This window comes from Plecotus auritus (genome assembly GCF_963455305.1).
Source record: "Plecotus auritus genome assembly, chromosome: 10".
Lineage (NCBI taxonomy): Eukaryota > Metazoa > Chordata > Mammalia > Chiroptera > Vespertilionidae > Plecotus > Plecotus auritus.
This window is the reverse complement of record NC_137785.1, coordinates 19792340-19808304: the sequence shown is the minus strand read 5'-3', so window position 1 is coordinate 19808304 and position 15965 is coordinate 19792340. Positions and strand designations below refer to the sequence as shown.

Sequence of the window (15965 nt, the reverse complement as noted above, 5' to 3'; positions counted from 1 at the left end):
TTAGAGCAGTGGTTCCCAACCTATTTTTGGCCATGCCCCACCTAAGCATCTCTGAAATCCTGATGCCCCCCTGTAACACACAATTCTTATTCAAAAAGTGAACTCCTATTCACGTGGAGGAAGCCTAAAAGGCCATTTACTTGGTCTAAACAAGCTTCCAAAGAACATGGCATCCATGAAAGAGAAAAATAAAAAAATGAAAGGATAGTTGAAGGACTGAGGAAGAAATCACTAAGAAATAGTTTAAAAAAGAATAATATGAAAAAATAGCAAAGTTTTTAAACATAATAGAGAACTGAAATGCATAAATATGTCACAGTATATACTTACTACAATAAAAATGCAAAAAACTTAATGTTAACTCATTCTCAAATTGCCCCCCTGTGGGGCATGTGCCCTAGGTTGGGAACCACTGAGTTAGATGGATAAGGCCAAGGCCGTTGAGGTACCCACTTCCCTGGAAACTTTCACAAGGTGGAGGGCCAGCTTCAGCAGACAGGGTGGGGTGGGCTGTTCCAGAGTTGGACTCCTGCTCACCCATAGAGTGAGGCAAACCTGGTGTCCAGCAAGGTGGCCAGGCGGCTGTTGGAGCTGGCCCTGGCCAGTAGTGGTGGGGAGGGTGTCTAGTGTAAAGGTCAGGGTGTGCAGGGTATGGGTGGCCGTGCTCTGCTCTTACAAAGTTCCCAAGACCCCATAGGCACAAAGAAAACTCCAGGCCTCCGAGGGGGACATTCATATTTTTAAAAAACAAAAAGACAAAAACAGTCCTCTGCCTCCTGCTGCTCAGTCCCATAGCCTGGGCCAGCCCAGGAGGGGCTCAAGCAGTCGTGATTCTAGGACTTCCTCCTCACAAGAAGGCCTAGAAAGAGAGGCTGAGCAAGGGGCAGGCACTGAGGCCCTGGGCCCAGGCCAGGTTGGCCCTCCCCTCCCATCCCCACCGAGGGTCAGCATTGGAGCTGAGGGTCCTGCAGGTGTTTCCAGAGCCAAATGCTGTCCTGGGGTCTGATGGGTCGCACCAGCAACAGGTCACGGAGAGTGCAGGGGTCAGCCCTACGGTCTGCTGGCCAGGCTGTGAAGAAGCCTATGTGGGCCCTGGGCGCTAGGCCAAGAGCACGGAAGCACAGGCCAATGTAGACATCGTTGAAGGGGAACGGTGCCACACGGGCTGCTGCCTGCAACAGCCAGGGTGCCAGGCGCCCAGCGATGATGTAGCCACCCCCGCTGGCATAGGCCGGGTAGTCACCTTCAAAGAAGGACATGGGCACGTAGAAAGGTCCTCCAGGCTTCCGGAGGGGCTTGGCCTGGGTAAAGACCTCACCCAGGTAGAGGCCTCGGGCCCAGCTGGGTGGCAGGGCCCGCAGGTAGTCCAGCAGGGCAGGAGTGTGCACAAAGGCATCATCCTGAGCTTGCAGGACGAAGCTCACACCAGCGCAGTGGTGGCCAAGCCAGGACAGCAGCAGCAGGTCCTTGAGTGTCTCATTGAAGGGAACATCCAGGAAGTCCCAGAGCAGCAGGTCACTGTAGCGGTGGCTCTCCCAGGCCACCAGAGGGCCTAGGTCAGGACCCCCCTCACCTACTGGGGACCCCAGTAGGAAGAGCAGGCGGATTCCAGGAGCGGGACCACCCCAGGTCTCCCTCACGGCCTGTCGTTCAGCAAATCGCCCTGGTTCCGACTTGACAGCCAGCAGCAGGTAGGGGATATTGGTTTCCCCACAGCTGGGCACTTGGCCACGGCCACCTCCAGGCAGCCACTGAGGGAAGCTCCGGCAGGCTGCTGACAGCAAGAAGCGGCGGAGGTCCTCAGGGTAGGAGGTGAAATCGGGAATTTCAGCAGCTGCGGCAGCCCCCCAAGCCCGGCAGTCTCCCTCCTCAGTGCTGTTCCCACTGGGCAGGGCCCCCAGCCGCCACTGCTGCTGGTTCCAGTAAGCCAAGGGCAGTGGGCCAGTTTGGCCCAGACGGGCTGAGAGGTTAGCTGGCAGGGTGGGCTCAGGACTGGCTGGCGTGGGGCCTGGCAGGGTGCCCTGGGGTGCCAGATAGACCTTGTTCAACCGAGACTCCGATGTCCACTCAATGTACACTTTGAGGCCCAGGAGCGTGAGCAGTGCTGACAGGCAGAGAAGGCACTTGGGGCAGCGCATGACCCAGCCTGGGGTAGGGATGGCCGCGGTGGGAGCTGCAAAGGAGCCACAGAGGCCTTTGGAGTGCAGGATGAGCCTTCATAATTCCCACCAACCCAGTAATGGCCTCTTAGTCCCAGACCCTAAACCGGCCCCTATTCCTGAACCTGGAATCACTGCTCCAATCCCATTCCAACACCCGCTCTTTCCACTCTCAGCTCAATCCCTTCCACAGCTTGTTCCCATTCCCCCATTCATCCCCCTCTCCAGGAATCAGGATCTCTGGGGTCAGCTCCTTCCAGCGTCAGAGAAACTCAAACTCCCTTGCTCCGACTGCCCCCACCCCAGGGACTGGGGAGCCCTCTTTACCTCTGGGTCCGGCTCCGGCACCCCGGGCCTCTGGTCAGGCCCTCCCTGCTCCCTCCCTTTTGCCCAGGTCCTGCTGGGGCTGAATCTTCTTTCTCCGAGTGTCATTGTTCTTCAGCCCAGCCCAGCCCAGCCCAGCCCGACCAGAGGGGTGGGGCGGGGAGGGGAGCAGGCAGCTGGGAGGGCCCCAAGGGCTGGGAGGGACCGGGGCGGGGCTGAGGGAGGCAGGGGAGAGGGGGAGGGCTGAGGCCGACCTGAGAGATGGGGCTCTGGCTTGTTGGGGCTGGTTTTCTGGTGAAGCAGAAGGGATTGGCTGTAGACTGGGGCACCTGGTGAGGCCTGGGACGGGAGAACCAGGGGCCTGGGAGAATCTGAGGGAGGGTGAGACTGAGAGCTAGGCCTGAACCTCGGTGGTGGTGGAATGGCCCAGAGACAGGCACAGTCCCAGAGTTGCAAAACAGAGGCGAGGGGCTAATGATTGGTGGAAGGAGGAGGCGGCAGAGAATGTGCTGAGCGGGTAGGAGTCAGCCTGCCAGAGGTGGGGGTGGTGTTGCTGCCCAGAGTCGGGGTGGAATGGGGAAGGGGTGCTGGTGAGGACAAATAGCCAGGGAGACCTCATGAGGAGGCAGGGAGGAGAGACAGGAGATGGAACTCAAGAATGCAAAGAGAAGAGGGGGGGCGGGGCAGGGGGCAGGGAGAGAGAGAGAATATGAGGAGAGAAATGGAGACAGTGAGCCAGAGATAAGGGATGGCCAGGAAGCCCCTGTTGGGGGAGGGTAAAGGGGAAGATTTAAGAGAGGCAGGTGGAGGGAATCTGCAAACCGAGCCAGACCCAGGGAGAGGCGGAGAAGGAAGCCAGGGAGGAGCAGGAGAGGACCAGATGGAAGGAGAAGGGGCAGCTGCAGGTGGAGCCAAGCTAGAGGGCATTAGAGGGTTGGGGCACAGGAAGCCTTCAAGCTGAGCCAACCCTGCATCTTCATCCTCTTTGGAGCCTGGCTGCCTGACTAGCAGGGTGGGAACTTATTCCTACCCGGCCCCCGTTCAGTCCTGCCCATAGCTGCACAGGGACACGAGAACACTCACATCCGGCCCCCAGGGACAGGAGGGGTTGTCTGCCTGTTTACACCGGATGCCCTCCTGAGAATTCTGCTGTTGGGGCTGCAGCAGCTGTCTGAGGAGGGTAGCAGGTGGGGCCTCCTCATCCCAGACCTCCTGGAACCTGGGGTGGGACTAACCCTGGCCTGACCCCCTTCACTCCACTTGGGGTTAGGGAGGACTGTCTCAGGGACCCTATTAGCCACAGCAGTGGATTATCTGTCCAGTGCTGATTTCCTCCCCCTAAGTTTGAATAATGGAGCCCATGGGACCAGCTGGAGGAAGACAGTATGGAGGAAGTGGGGGATATTAATGGAATAAAAGCTAGAGTGGGAAATGACAACCAGGGGCACTGGGGTCAGGGGCCTCAGCATCCCTGGTGGGGGTCTAAGCCCTCCCTCAGGGCTTGGAGAGGGGTCCAAGCCCCCTGAGCTCTCCTGGCTCAGCTATCTACTCCCAGGGGGTGCAGAGGTTCTCCAGAGGGGAGACACTACCCCTTCTGGAAGTGTTTTTGGAAATCTCAGAGGGTACAATTTTTATGTGCATCAATCTGGGTCCAATCAGGAGGGAAAGCACACAGCAATGGGAACAAGGAAAGTTGAGTGTCAAGAAGAGGTGCCTTCTGTGGAACAGAGCGGGGTGCGGGGTGCAGGTAGATCATGATTAACCCAACATCGCTGCCTTCCTAAGCCTTTGGATCCCTTCTGACTTCTTGCCTCATTAACTGTAGGCCAGTGTTGAATCCGAATCCAAGTCCAAGTCACCCAACCAAGACAGCTGTTAGAAAGTACCCTTGTACCAGTGAACTTGCCCACCCTCACTGGTCTTACAACCTTAGAATCCATTCCTGCATGGGCTCCCCAGGTTTCTGACTGTACAAGTATTTTAGTGTATAAGCTGTTGCTCCTGGGTCATAGTGAGCACCTGTCCCCTGGGGCATGCTGAGATTTGGCCCAGGGTATTTATGGGTGTAGTGATAGCAGGGTGCTTGTGATGACTCTTGACAATGGACACTCTCAAGGCTTCTTTCCCATTACATCCCTGGGGTTTCAAGCACAGGAAGACTGGTGGTCTCCTCAGATGCTGCTAAGGAGGCTGAGTGAGGTGGGTTTTCAAGATCGTGTTTCTTGTGGTCCAACCAGACAACCGCATTCGAAATTTCAAGATCTCACTGTTTACCAGTCAGCACCCTCACTTTCACATGAGATGAATTCAACCATCAACCTGCAGACTTCAGTGCTGTGTTGCATTTTCAGGACTCTCAGCCCTGCGGCTATGAGAACTAACCTTAGGGGGCTGTCACAGAAGTGCTTCAGTTCTCAGTGATGTGAGCTGAGGTGGCAGACCCGAGCTGGTCCTTGTCTGTCTGTAGGCACTCCAGGGCACCGCAGAGAACCTGTCTAGTGCCTATCTTTAGAATGGTCACCACTGCCACAGCAGTCAAGTGTTGCAGCCAGAGGGGCTCCTGGGGCTCGTGCTTCAGCTGCACCTCATCACAATAAACCCGTGATGGCCTGACTGTGACTGCATGCCATGGATGTCAGTCCCATCTCCGTGAGCCTATCTCCTGGAACACTCTGGATACCAATGCCGTACCAGTTTGGATCCAATCAGGAGAGGGGGGAAAAACCCCAGCAATCGGAACAGGGAACGTTTAATATAAAGAATTATTGACTCCAACAGCGAATTGAAGTGACGAGGGATTCACCGGTAAGGTGCTTTGGAAATCACCTCTGGGGTATGGTGGAGTCATTCACCGGAGGTAGCCCAGTGAAATACGCCTCTAGGAAACTGCCAGGTGGGGCAGGGTGGGGTTTCAGGGGAGGCTGCTGACCCCCCCCCCCCCCCCCCCCCCCCCCCCCCCCCCCCCCGGCAATGGAGAAGCCACCAGAGAGCTAGCGAGGCAGGAGCCTGCACACATGAACAGGAACCAGGAAGCAAAAGCCTTGCTTCCTGCAAAGTCTCTTGAGCGCCTCCTACTGACAAGGCTTATGCCAGTTAACAAAGGAAAAATATTTCAAAGGCCCAGATCAGTTTTCACTGCAGATAAAAAGTTGAATCTGAAGCTAAGTCAGTCAATAAGCTAGAACACCATAGGACTGGGGATGCTACTGGCATTTAGTGAGTGTGGGCAAGGGATGCTATACCCTGCAGTGAACTGACTAGTCCCACACGGAATAACCATTCCTTTGGGATACCAGGAGCACCCCTATATTGTAGGGTTGCGATAGGAAACAGCATACTTAAAAGGTTAATTTGAGAAGTCTTGACACAGTAGTGGGCAAAGTGGGGAGGCCACAAGAGAGAATGCAGCTCCCTGGGGCTATTTGCAACCGAGAGTCCTTACCTGCCCCAGGCCTGGCCAGGCAGGAAGTTACTAGAACTAGAAGTATGTGGGAAAGGCTGCCTGACAGGATGACAGGAGCTGTGACCTTCAGTCCAGAGTGTAGCCAGTCCATGAGGTGGGGATCACCTGCTCTCCTCCCCCCTGACCCGCCAGTGCCACATCCCTCGTCCCACCCCAACCCCCACAATGAGTGAGCCCAACTGGAAGCCAGAAGTACAACTGTCAGAGACTCCACACAGCCTGGCTGAGATCCATCCGGATGGGGAGGGGCTGTGACTAGGTAGGGATGGGGCTGGCTGTGTCCCGAGACTGCTCTTGCGGCCCCGACTTCAGGCCTTGGGCCCAGTCAGCCCCCAGAACCTCGCACTTGGGCAGCATCTCCTCCACCAAGATCTGAATGAGGCCTGGGTTGGACACAGCAGGTAGGTCTGAGATGTCCAGCCTGCGGAGGTTCCTGAGGAATCAAGAAGGGGGAAGGCCCGCATAAGGACAGCATCTGTGAGAGTGTATGGAGGGGGTGCACTGGCCCCCATTCAACCCCTAGCTTCTTAAAAAATCTTTTAACTGTCTAGAGAATGCCCAAATCCATGAATCCATTGTGTTAATTACAAATAGACACCTCTGGCTCCTATGGTTCTACAACAGTGTAAATATCATGGAGTTTTCATTAAAACCAAAAGAAAAACTAGGGAGTCCTTTAATTCCCCCAGACTCACTGCCACTGCTTATCTGTGCTTACCCACCACAAACACTAGGTTTGTCACGGAGGCAGGGAGACAGGGAACTGCCTGACACTGCTCCTGCCCCACTTTCCCATATGTGAGCTGGGTGGGAGCCCCTGCCCTGGCTCGGGGGGTGGGAGTGTGGGGTTAGGGGATAGGCTGAGCTGAGGTCTTACTGGAGGTGATGGAGGCAGGCGAGGCCCCTTTCGGAGATTCGGGGGCAACCAGCCAGCGAGAGCTCCTGCAATGAATTGGCCAGCTGGTGGAGGCGGCTGAGACACCAGTCATCCACATGGGGACAGCGCTGCAGCAACAGGGATTGCAGCTCCTTCAGGGCCACTGCAGAAGGGAGAGGGCAGATGGCACTGAGAACCCCTCTGGAGCCCACCATGAAAGGGAAAATGCAGAGCCCCGCCCATCTCTACCCCACCCACCCCACTCACAGAGGTGGTCCAGGCCTTCGTAGTTGATGGCACAGTCACTGGCATCCACCGCCTCTATAGGTACTGCCTGGAAATTCAACAACTGGAGAGGGGAGTAGCCATGCTCAGTGGACCGAATCCACTCTTTGCCTTGGAATCTAGAAAGGAGGTTCCAGGTGGGTACCCCATTTGTCCCCAAACCTCCAGCCTCCTGAGACCACTACCCAGCCCATATAATACAATGATGGTACTGTGTCTGCTCTTGTTCTAAGGGGTATACACATCTGGTCTCATTGGATCCCATGATGATCCTGTCAAATATGGAATGTTTGGCCAGTTTTATATACCTAGAAGCTGAGGGCTGGAGACATTACTGATAATGTAAAAGAGCTACAATGTAAGAACCTTTCTAGATGGGCAAAAGTTGAGTCATTTTCAGATACGTAAACCTTTTCTAAGGAAGGTGCTGGGGGAAATGCACAAACCAAGTAAAAATTTTAATTAGAATGATGAGAAGTAGGTAAAGTCTACATAAATTTTGCTTTTCAAGCAAGAAGAAAAGAAAAGGTGGTGGTGGGAATCTCCCAAAGGTTGGAGGAGGAAGAGGGAAGAAGGAGAGAAAAGAAACTAGTGTTTATTGAACACATGTGCCATGCCAGACTTTGTTACAAGCATTTACATTGCAAAATGTGTTTATAGGTTAGGTACACTACCATTCCATGTTCCAGATGACAAAACGGAAGCTTGGGACCAAGCCCCAAGCCACAGCCAGTAGGGGGCAGAGGCTGGGGAACTCACAGGGAAGCCTGTCTGACTGAAGAGCCTGAGGCTTACAGAGCCCATCTTTGGCCTCCCCCATCCCCGTTTGACACCTTTGCTGTCATACTTGACCGCGCCTCCCTGCTTCAGGACAAAATAGGCTCCTGCGACGTATGGGCCGTATTGGTTCTTGATACCGGTGAAGGATCTGCCGAGAGAACAGTAGCTGAGGGTGAGGCCTGGGGAGCACCGCACCCCTCACCATGTCCCAGTGCTGCTGAGACGGTCAGAGTCCACAGTATCAGGACTGACGGGTACACAGAGTCAGGCTACAAATATTAACTGAGTGACTACTAAGTGCTGGGCACAGGGGGGCAGTGGTGACCAAGGCAGATAACTGTCCCTGCCCTTCTGAAGTTAATTTACAGGAAGAAACAGTAATAAACCAGAGTGGCAGGCAGTGTCAATTCCAGGAGGAGAGTAGAACAGAGACTGACTAGGAGTGGCTTGGGTCAGGGTGGGGATGGAGAAGGCTAATGCAGTTTGGCTGATAAGAAATGCTTCTTGGAGGTGGTGAAACTTGTGCAGAGATCTGAGTGGCAGGAAGGAATGCAGAGGTCAAGGCATGAGGCTGCCAGGCCAAGGGGAACAGCTAGTGCAAGGCTCAGCAGCTCAAATTAGGACAGTGGAACAAACAGCAATAAAGACACCATGTTGCAGGGGTGAGGAGAGTCCCTGGTAGGTGTCTCAAAGCTCTGTAGGTACCAGGTTTTGGGCTTTGGAGTTTGGCTTTCATTCTAGTTGCAACAGGAAACCGTTTCAGGGTTTCAAGCAAAATGGTAATGTTCTTAATTTTACTTTCTAAAAAGTCCTTTGGCTGCTTTGTAATCTATAAAGAGACTGTAGGGGCAAACAGTGACCAGCTAGATTACTGCAGTAATCCAACCATAAAGTGAAGAGTCTCTGCTCTGGCTACAAACACTGAAGGAGGTGAGATCTGGTCAAATTTGAGATATTCTAGTATTTTATTGACCGACTGGATGTAGACGGCAGAGAAACAGAGGAATCAGGGATGACTCCTTAGAATTTGGCCGGAACAACTGGGTGGGCAGTGGTGCTGTTTATTGGGATGGGGAAGGCTTGGAGGTAAGCAGACCTTTTAGGGGAAATCAAGCGTTTGCTGTTAACCAGGTTAGGTCTGAGGAGCCAGCTAGACCAAGAGGAGATGGTGGGCAGCAGGTTGCCTACATGAACTGGAGTCCTTGGGAAGGGTAGGAGCCATACAAGGGTATAAGACACATGGCGAGTACTAGAAGCCACAGGACCACCTAGGAGTGGCAAGGGCAGGGATGGATTCTGACCAGTGAGGCAGAGCAGTAGGGTCTTGCAGGCCAGGGGTTCTCACCGATTTTCCTTGCGCACTTTTGACACCTGCCTTTGGAACAGATACTCCCTCAAAGCCTCCACATCATAGAAGCGGTCAGTCAGGAGTTGGAGCAGCATCCTCCCCTTCCTCTGATTGCCCTCTGGGGTCACTGCACTGCTCAGACCACGGATACCGCTGGTACCCAAATTCCATACGGGGGCCACCAGGTGCAGGGACTGGGAAGGAAGAGAGGAGAGGCTGAGTCTGGAGAGCCTCCTGTGAGACCGAGCTGAACCCCTCTGTTCTGTTCTTGGTTTATGAACACTCCCCCCAACCCCCAACCCCCACACACAATGTTCCTGATTCACTAAATCCTTTCAGAATTTTCAAATTCTGCATTTGGGATTCCCAAATTCCCCTCCATGTTTTCCCCAAGTTCTTCCTCTTAACCCTAAATTGTCTCTTTGATTTAGCCAAACATTCTTGGTTTTCCCAAATTCTCTATTTTCCCCTCAAATGCTTATTTTCTCTCAAAACCTCCATTATCTGACCTATTAATTTCCCACAAATTCTTCCCTTAATTTTACCCAATTTTCCCTAGTCTTCCTGAATAACCAAATTCTTTCCCCCAAATATAATCTTAATTTGTTTAGTTTGTTTTCAAACCACCCTCAAACTCTTCCTTCAACTTCTCTTCAAAGTATTCTTGGCCTGTCCCCAATTTTTTTTATGCTTTAACCAACTTCTCTTTTTTCCCAAAAACTTGCCCAAATCTTTATGTCCCCTCAAAATTCCTCATAAGCTCTCAACCTTTTATTTTAATTTTCTCTAACTTCATTGCTGATTTTACCCAATTCTTTCCAAAATTCTCCACAAATACTGAAAAATTTCCCCTTAATCCTCCCAGGTATTTTCCTTTTGGTTCCCCCATCCCATCAACATCCCTTTGGTTTCCGTCAAGATTCCTAACTGTCCTGAATTTCCCTGACTCTTTGGAGTCTTATCCTTCCAAACCCCCTTTCCCTTGTAGGTTTCACTCTCTTTTTTTGTCAATCCTCACGCGAGGATATTTCCCCCTCAATGTTTTAGAAAGAGTGGAAGGGAGATAGAGATTGGTTGCCTCCCTCAGGGTATCGAGCCAGCAACCCAGATTCGTGTGCCCCTGGCCGAGAATCGAACCCGCAACCCTTCGGTGGGTCGGGAAACACGTTGCTTTAACCACTGAACTACCGGTCAGGGCAAGTCCCAATCTCGCTGGCCCCTCGACTCCCTCATCCCTGCCTCTGATTGGCTGGGTGAGCCAATCGGAACGTATTATCTGCTTCTTTATTGGTTTCTTTCTGCCAGTCCCCGCCCCCTCTTCCTCTCAGAAGCTCCCCAGCAGCCTGCGATCCACACCCGTCCTTCCCGGCCCCCAAGAGCCACGTCTCCACTGCCAGCGCGAGGCCTAGCCGGGGTCCTCCTGCTACCCCACGCCCCTCGCTTCCTGGGCGCCGGCAGAGGCCCCGAAGGCAGCGGCAGCCGAGCGGACTTCAATTTGGGGATTCTAGGAACCCCGTGACCTACCGCCCTGGGCGCCGCCATCTTGTTGACATTATGTAACCGGAAGGGGCCGCTCCTTTCTTATCCCACCCACCTGGCTCTGTCTTTATCTTTTTATGGTTGCAGTCTCCTCTTAAAGGCACACGCACTTTTTACTCTTGGTAAAGGGATTGCTCTGAGCGCCCACTCTGTAGGCTTTATAATGGGACCCTAGCCTTTCCCGAGGAGAGGGTGGGCAGTCCTTCCTGTCAGAGTACCTTCCTTTCCTTTGACTGCAGCCACGGTTCCCCTGAGCTTCCCTCTTCTCCAGCTCTCACTCGCTACCTCCTTACAATAAGGAATGATGCACCTCCAAAGCTGACCAGCATTCTTTTCCCTGGAAGGGGAAAAGGTCGGAGTGGGTCGTGAGGTTAGACTTCAGGGTAAGAGGAGGAGGTGAGGTCTCAAGATTAGTATTGTGATGTGTTTGTGATTTCAGTTTGGAGTTAAAAGTGAAGCTTCAATGTGAAGCCTTGTGGATAGAATTAGTCATCCATCCATCCATCCATCCATCCATCCATCCCACAGATATTTACTGAGCATGTACCATGGGGCAGGCACTGCTCTGGGTGCTGAGGTTACCGTGGTGAACAGGACAGACCCAGCCCCTTTCTCAGGGAGTCAACATTCCAGGCAAGGAGAGGGTGGATAAGAAACATGAATAAGCAGCATAATTTCAGCTAGTATTTGATAAGAGGCAAATAAAAACAGGTAATATAATAGGGAGTGACTGTGGTATAGGGCCATCAGAAGAGGTGACATTTAAGTGGAGGATAAGAAGGAAACAGCCATTCAAAATTCTGGGAGGAAAATGTTCCAGGCACTGGAAGTGTAACAGCCAGTGCAAAGGCCCAGAGATGGGAACCATCTTGAAAAGAGAGGTAGAAGACGGGGTCAGACAGGAGGGCAGGAAGCTGTATTTGGAGGTGAGCTTGGTAGGATATTATTCCATTCACAGGACAGATTTGTGTAAATCTGTCTGCCAGGCTGAAAACAGATCTTAGAGGGCAAGGGTGGAAGCAGGGGGCAGCAAAGAGGCTACTGTCATCATCCAGACCAGAGATGAGGGGACAGGAGCAGGGATGGGGCAATGGACATGGTGAGAAGTGTTCAGTTTATGAGTCTGTTTTGAAGGTTGGGCCAACAGCTTGGGAAACTAAAATGATAGAGATGGGGAATAGCAGGTGTTTGGAAGGACAGGTGTGATAGGTTGGAAATGACCCAACCTCCCACCGCCTCCAATATCCATGTTTTGATCCTGGGACTGTACATATGTTACTTTCTATGGTAAACAAAACATGTGGTTAAGTTTAACAATCTTGAGATGGGGAGATTATCCTGGATAATTGAGGGGGGCCCAGTGTAATCATGAGGGTATTATAAAACGGCGGCAGGAGAGTCCTGATGGTAGATGCAAGAGGGTGGAGTGATGCAAGGAAGGGGCTATGAGTCAAGGAGTGTGGGTGGCTTCTAGAAGCTGGGTAAGGTTAGGAAACATTCTCCCCTAGAGCCTCCAGAAGGAACCGAGCCCTGTGAACCCACTTCAGACTTCTGACCTCCAGAACTGTAGGAGGATAACTTGGTGCTATTTTAAGCTGCTACGTTTGTGGTAATTTGTTATAGCAGCACCAGGAAACTAATACAATGGGGAAGGTCCCGACTGGGAGTTCTGTTTTGACCATATTCACCTTGAGACATCCAGGTGGAGAGGCTGAGCAGGGGTCTGAATCTCTGGAGGGAGGTCAGGACTGGAGTCAGGAACTTAGGAGCCATTGACACATCAAAGGAATTCGAACGCCTGGGCCTGACGAAGGGGCTCTAGCAGAGAGGCCTGGAGTGTGTTCCAACCTTTTCCCTGGCGGGGCCCTATGCTGATAGTAATAATATCTGTGGGCAAGTCTAGAGTCAGCAGAATTGGTTGCTCAGTGAAAGTCAGCAGCCTGGACACGGAGACAGCCCTGCTGAGGGACCATTCTCTTGGAAGCTACTCCTGGCTCCTCAGGCGACTGGTTGGGAAGCCCTGGGGTGGCCTGAGTGGAGAAAGGCAAGAACCACCCTGGGGTTTGACAATGAGTGGTGGGAGGGACTCAGGAGAGGGCTAGACAGGATGAGGCCAGGCATCAATAGACACCAAACACAGGAAGGGGTTAGGCCTGAGAGGGGGTGGGGGTGGGGGTGGGGGTTGGGGGTGGAGATGGACCCTTGTGAACAGAGTTGAGGTTAGATTTCAGAAAGAAAAAAAAATGCTGATTCTCACTGAAGAATGGACTTTGGGACGCCATGTCAGACCCTCCTACCACCACCCTTCCACTGCCCTTTACTCCCTCACCCCCCCAGATCTCCAGGGGGTGGGGTCATTCTGGACCTTGCTACTTCCTGCTCCTGGCCACTGCTCAGAGACTATGGAGCTGTGGAGACAGCTGAGGCAGGCTGGACTGGTGCCCCCAGGGCTGGGACCACCCCCCAGGGCCCTGAGGGGTGTCCCCCCAGCATGGAGAGCTGGCCAGACCCTCATGTCCCCAGGGACAGACACTGAAGGTGCCAGGGAGAGTCTGCTGTGGATCTGGGAGGAGCTGGTGAGTGAGGAGTTTGGAGGGGCAAGAGATAGAGTAGGGGTGCGGGAGAGTGAATGAGTGGCAATGTCTGAAAATAGAAAGGGCCAGAGATTGAAAGACAGAAATTGAGAGACAGGAATAGAGAAATAAACACACACACACACACACACACACACACACACACACACACACACACACACACAGCTAAAGAGAGAGAGACAGAGAGACAGACACATAGACCCAAAGAGTGAGAGATAGGAATAGAGACAGAGACACAGAGAGGGACCCAGAAAGAAAGAGGTAGAGATGGAAAGAAGAGATTGAGGATAGCAACAGAGACAGACTCAGATTATCTGAAAGAGGACGACAGAGAAATAGAGAAAGATGGATATGGAAAGACATAGAGACAAAGACAGGTGGCGACACAGAGATAGATAACAAGAGAGGGAAACGAGAGACAAAAGAGATTCGGAGTCAGACACATACAGAGGGAGGTAGAGACAGGGAGGGACAATGAAATGCAGAAACAGATCAAGAGACACTGAGAAGCAGGGTGACAGTTAGGTCCAGGGACATAGTGAGGACCTGCCCAAGAACACATGTTACAGGTGGTAAGGTGATGGGTACAGGGACCATCGTGATGGGATTGTGCAGTGGAAGAGAGAGAGAGAGAGCTCACCTCCAAATACAGCATGGGCAAGTGGAAATTTACAACCTAGGAGCCGCTGGGGATTAGTGGGTAGAAAATTACATGAACGGAAAGGGGGCATTTTGGGTAAAGTGACTCAGCAGGATTCCTGCTGAAGGGGGGCCAGGGTGATCAGACATCACCTGGGGGAAATGGGAGGATGAGGAACCCGATTAGATAGGATATGGAGAGTATTCAGGTGTGGAGGCTGGGGATTCTCGCTAAAAGTGGATTTAACAAGGAGGTGCAGCGGTAGGCCTAGGAAAAGATACAGGAGACTGACTAAAGTTTTGTCAAGCAAAGAATCTTTGTTAGGTCTTGAGCTGGGACCTGCTCCCACCCAGGTTGGGGGGTGGGATGGGGGAGAGGAAGGCAGGATACTCTCTTAGGTGGAATGCCTATGACTTCCATTTCCCTCTGGCAGGAGAACCTTCGCAGAGTGGATGTCCAGCTGCTTGGCCAGCTGTGTAGCTTGGGGCTGGAGATGGCGGTGCTGCGGGAGGAGCTGGTTGATTTCCTGGAAGAGGAGGAGGAGGAGATCTTCAAGGAAGAGGAGGAGGATGAAGAGCCAGAGGGAAAGCAAGAGGAAGTACATCTGGGGGTCTCCTGCCCAGCCTCAGGCCACCGGCTCCCCGACTTTGAGATGACTATCTGAGGCCCTGCCAGGGTGTTTCTCATTGGCATATGGAACTTGATGAAAATTTATGCAAAGAGGAGTGATTTGAAGGTCAGATCAACCTGCGAAGGTTCTGAAGATGCCTGCAATGAGATTCGGGGATTGGCCTGGAGCTGTGGGCGTGTTTGAAGGTGGTGTGGGACGTTTTCAGAAAAACTGCAGGTGTGTTTGCAGATGAGCTGCAGGAGTGTTGCAGGGGAGATGTGGGCCTTTGCAAGCAGAATGCAGATGCTTGCAGATGAGGTTTGAGAGCAAGGCATCCACTGGCTCCGTGTGGCTGTTGAGCACTTGAAATGGGCAGGCCCTAACTGAGGTGCACTGTAAGTGTAACATACATGCTGAATGCTAAATTTTCAAAGGCTTAGTATGGCAACAAGAATGTAAAACATTTCAATAACATTAAAAATTACAATGAAATGATAATATTTTGAGTATATTGTAATACATAAAATATGACTAAAACTAATTTCACCTGTTTAAGATTTTTATTGTGGTAAAATGTACATTAAAATTAATGGTTTTAACTTACTTTGTAAGTGTACAGTTCAGTAGTGTTAATTAAGTACATTCACATTGTTGCGCAGCCATCACCGGCATCCATCTCCAGAGCCCTTTTCATCTTACAAAACTGAAACTACCCATTAAACAGCTCCCCATGCCCCTCTTCCCTCAGCCCCTTTCTACTTTGTGTCTCCACAAATTTGGCTACTCCAGGAACCTCATGTAAGTGGGATTATATAGTATTTGTCCTTTTGTGTCTCACTTATTTTACTTAGCACAACGTCTTTAAGGTTCACCCATGTTGTGGCATGTGCCAGAATTGTCTTTCTTTTTTATGCTGAATAATATCCCATAGTGTGTACATGCCACATTTTGTTCATCAGTCATCTGCCCATGGACACTTGGGTTGTTTCTACCTTTTGGCTAGGATGAATAATGCTGTTATAAACATGGGTGTACAGATATCTGTTCAAGTCCTGGCTTTCAGTTCTCTTGGGTCTATACCTAGAAGTGGGATTTCTGGATCATATAGTAATTCTATGTTTAATTTTTTATATTTATTTATTTATATATTTTATTGATTTTTTTACAGAGAAGAAGGGAGAGGGATAGAGAGTTGAAACATGGATGAGAGAGAAACATCGATCAGCTGCCTCCTGCACGCCCCCCACTGGGGATGTGCCTGCAACCAAGGTACATGCCCTTGACCGGAACCGAACCCAGGACCCCTCAGTCCACAGGCTGGTGCTCTATCCACTGAGCCAAACCTG

The 15965-nt window shown here is 51.9% G+C and overlaps 3 protein-coding genes across 5 annotated transcripts; 1 reads left to right on the top strand and 2 right to left on the bottom strand.

Annotated features, from left to right (window-relative positions):
• Positions 1 to 110: 110 nt before the first annotated feature.
• Positions 111 to 2605, bottom strand: B3GNT8 (UDP-GlcNAc:betaGal beta-1,3-N-acetylglucosaminyltransferase 8). Its single transcript, XM_080645546.1, has 2 exons — positions 2487 to 2605; positions 111 to 2173 (listed from the first exon to the last, which is right to left on the bottom strand). The coding sequence occupies exon 2, from the start codon at positions 2136 to 2138 to the stop codon at positions 945 to 947; it is 1194 nt and encodes a 397-aa protein (XP_080501672.1). The 5' UTR covers positions 2139 to 2173; positions 2487 to 2605; the 3' UTR covers positions 111 to 944.
• A 2079-nt stretch (positions 2606 to 4684) lies between these two features.
• On the bottom strand, positions 4685 to 10813 carry DMAC2 (distal membrane arm assembly component 2). Of its 3 annotated transcripts, none has more exons than XM_080645542.1 (6): positions 10761 to 10813; positions 9234 to 9430; positions 7956 to 8036; positions 7091 to 7227; positions 6824 to 6986; positions 4685 to 6379 (listed from the first exon to the last, which is right to left on the bottom strand). In XM_080645542.1, exons 1-6 carry the CDS (start codon positions 10776 to 10778, stop codon positions 6202 to 6204), a joined length of 774 nt encoding a protein of 257 aa, XP_080501668.1. In that variant the 5' UTR covers positions 10779 to 10813; the 3' UTR covers positions 4685 to 6201. The 3 variants fall into 3 exon arrangements, with proteins under 3 accessions (XP_080501668.1, XP_080501669.1, XP_080501670.1); XM_080645543.1 differs by having other exon boundaries at positions 4734 to 6379; positions 9264 to 9430; XM_080645544.1 differs by lacking the exon at positions 7956 to 8036 and having other exon boundaries at positions 4742 to 6379; positions 10761 to 10802.
• A 2324-nt stretch (positions 10814 to 13137) lies between these two features.
• Positions 13138 to 15217, top strand: ERICH4 (glutamate rich 4). The gene is made up of 2 exons (XM_080645540.1): positions 13138 to 13351; positions 14443 to 15217. The coding sequence occupies exons 1-2, from the start codon at positions 13178 to 13180 to the stop codon at positions 14671 to 14673; spliced, it is 405 nt and encodes a 134-aa protein (XP_080501666.1). The 5' UTR covers positions 13138 to 13177; the 3' UTR covers positions 14674 to 15217.
• Positions 15218 to 15965: the final 748 nt, after the last annotated feature.